General features: G+C 33.2%; 1 protein-coding gene across 1 annotated transcript; it reads right to left on the reverse strand.

Annotated features, from left to right (window-relative positions):
* Nucleotides 1-700: 700 nt before the first annotated feature.
* On the reverse strand, nt 701-2,143 carry LOC132741625 (cytochrome c oxidase assembly factor 7-like). The gene is made up of 2 exons (XM_060729833.1): nt 1,963-2,143; nt 701-1,247 (listed from the first exon to the last, which is right to left on the reverse strand). The coding sequence occupies exons 1-2, from the start codon at nt 2,126-2,128 to the stop codon at nt 787-789; spliced, it is 627 nt and encodes a 208-aa protein (XP_060585816.1). The 5' UTR covers nt 2,129-2,143; the 3' UTR covers nt 701-786.
* Nucleotides 2,144-2,705: the final 562 nt, after the last annotated feature.

Raw genomic sequence — 2,705 nt, forward strand, 5'->3', positions numbered from 1 at the left:
AGCAAGAACCGGAATACCTTAAAGTAGGATGATTTTTGTGATTAACTGAAGGGTGTAGAGAGTAAAGCAGTGGGCCACTTACCCAGAGTTTGTAGGTTCGGCTTGTGCAAATGGTGAGATTCTCTATTCAAATTGCATTTACATCGCGAAAGATGATGTTTGGCTGTTTCTATTATAACTTTCAATAAAGCTGCATCTAATGAAACGTTTTTTTATACAATTTTAAAACAGTAAATGTTTCCATAATTTTAAGGACGAATCTCAAAATTTTGAGTTGTTATGTAGTATGTTTATGTTATTTAATACTTAAGAATATTGTACGTAAATAGAATAAATCATTCTGGAACAAAATATTATTCTGCAGTAAGTAGGATTTTAACCATTTAGCAATGGTTACATATCCATGCGCCATTTTCTTTAGACTTTATGAAAAGTACCAACATACTTCATTTATACAGGCATTTTGGAGTTGTTTTTTTTTTTCAAAATTAAAACAATATTTTTGGAGACTGTTGGTAGCAGAGATTTATTAACATTATAACCAATTACTGCTGTAGAAAGACAAAAATAGAATTCCTGCATAGTGGAAATCCTTTTGTACACAAAACATGGTCTCTTTGTACACAAGAATATCTCTATGCTACATTAAACATTACTGACCAAACATTTTTTTCTCAATCATTGCAAAAACAACAAAACATCTAGCTGAAAATTTATTTAACAGTTTTTCTGAAATAATTCATTAATATCACTTAACTATGTTTCTAAGATTAGCAAATAAGTATGTTATCTTTTTTTGTTCTTCTTAGTCATCTTAATATTACTTTGCCCCGACATAAGTTCATACATATTTTGGTACTGTGCGTAAAGTTTATCATCTTGTTGTGTTCCTGTGCCTGTTTTATATGCGTCTGCGACCATTTTACAGCCACTTTTATATCTAAATTCACATGCTCTAAATGCATACTTAAACATTAATTCTGGATCAGGTTTCACGCGAGCTATATCTAGACCATCCCTGTATATCTGTGCTGCATGTAAGCAAGCAAACCCATCCTTTTCACAACCTTTCTTAAATAGTTCAACTGCCTTCTTTGGGTTTGGCTTACTGAGAACATTTTTGATCTCAGGTTCAAGGGTATCTTTTAAATACTGCATTCCAATAGTATCGCAGCAGCCACCATTAAAATTGTTCACTTCACAGCCTTTTTTATGGGCTTTTGTTGCTTCCTCAACATTCTTTTCCCCTGAAAAATGAGAAAAACAAGATCATTAAGTGGATCTGGATCATAAGTTGATTTATTCTGTTTGGTTTTATGGCACATCAACACAATTAAGGTCATATGGCGCCTAAACAGAAAGATAATTTTGACATACCCAAAAGATCATTTTGACAAACCTTGGGTATATCAAACTTTAAGCAACTACATGAGTCAAACCACCTCGCCTGCTGACACTAAGAGATGCAAGGACTCCAGTAATTGGAACCCAATTAGTTGTCTGTTACGATCACGCAGGCATAAAACAGTTGGCAGCAATTCTTAAGCCTCAACCTCCCAGCTATAAGGATAATCATAATTTGAAAACCTTGACTAAGGAGCATATCATATCAAATATCTCAACTCAAGGACTTAATATCTTTAATAGGTTATTTAAGAACTCCCTAGCCATAGTTTTGGCTGCTGGTGTTTTATTGTTATTAAATGTTTTGTATAATTGACTAAAAAAATCTAGAATAGAATTGTAATTATGCAATTAATATAAAATCTACTGGCTTTGCCCTATTTCAGACTCAAAACTCTACAAAGCATGATGGGGATCAGGCCACTAAAAGTCTACTGGTGATATATAAGTAAAGTCTACAAACTAGCCTTACTCTATACTTGTTGCATAGACAAATCATGATCATTGAGAGCATTCAAAAGTACCCGCATTTTAGAACAAACTCCGCATGTAGCTTACTTCCCGTTCCATGGAATGCCATTTGGCCGGCTTTAAAGCAACTGTCTCCATAGTCTCTCTTAAAACAATTTTCCATGTACTGATCATACGCTTCAACTAATCTCCTCTTCTTTGTTTCAAAGAAATCTGCAAGTTTGTGGCAAGCTACAAGAAAAACCAAATGCATTTCCGGTTAAGATTTTCAGGCTATACATTGCGTACATGTATAACAACAATAATAAATATTACTTCTCTCTCCCTATTAGGTCTGCCAATGCAAATATACATGTATATGTGAGTTTGACTGCCTTACATATCATACATTATAAAGTCAGACTAAATAGTAATTTACTTTTAAATACCCTTAATTCATAGATTACAAGAGCCAAATGTTTTATTTATACACTTGCGAAGATGAATTTCAATATAGCAGCCCTGGGAGTAAGTGACATGATAGAAACGTTCACTAACTTCACTACAGAAGAGATACAGAGATAGGAAACTTCCTAGCCAGTTAAGATATCATGCGTGCTTGCTAAACTTTAAACTTGTAGCAGGTAAGACTTACGCCATCCTTAAAAAAATGTTTGTTTGCAGTAACGCGACCGACTCACAAAATTTGCCCCTACTCAAAAGTTTTTTTCATGGTCTGGATAAAAAAAATTATTTTTTTTAATCAGAAAATTATGCCTTGTGCTTTTTTTTTGTTCTTTTAAAGGTTAATAGAAGAAATAAAATGTAGGTATTATTTAATTAGAATTCAT

Source organism: Ruditapes philippinarum, unplaced genomic scaffold (assembly GCF_026571515.1).
Source record: "Ruditapes philippinarum isolate M1 unplaced genomic scaffold, ASM2657151v2 ctg592_1_1_1_1, whole genome shotgun sequence".
Taxonomy (NCBI): domain Eukaryota; kingdom Metazoa; phylum Mollusca; class Bivalvia; order Venerida; family Veneridae; genus Ruditapes; species Ruditapes philippinarum.

Coding starts and splice junctions, on each gene's coding strand:
- LOC132741625 (XM_060729833.1), bottom strand. CDS start 2,128: ATGCATTTGGTTTTTCTTGTAGCTTGCCACAAACTTGCAGATTTCTTT. Junction 1,248..1,962: donor GGCATTCCATGGAACGGGAA/GTAAGCTACATG, acceptor CTCATTTTTCAG/GGGAAAAGAATGTTGAGGAA.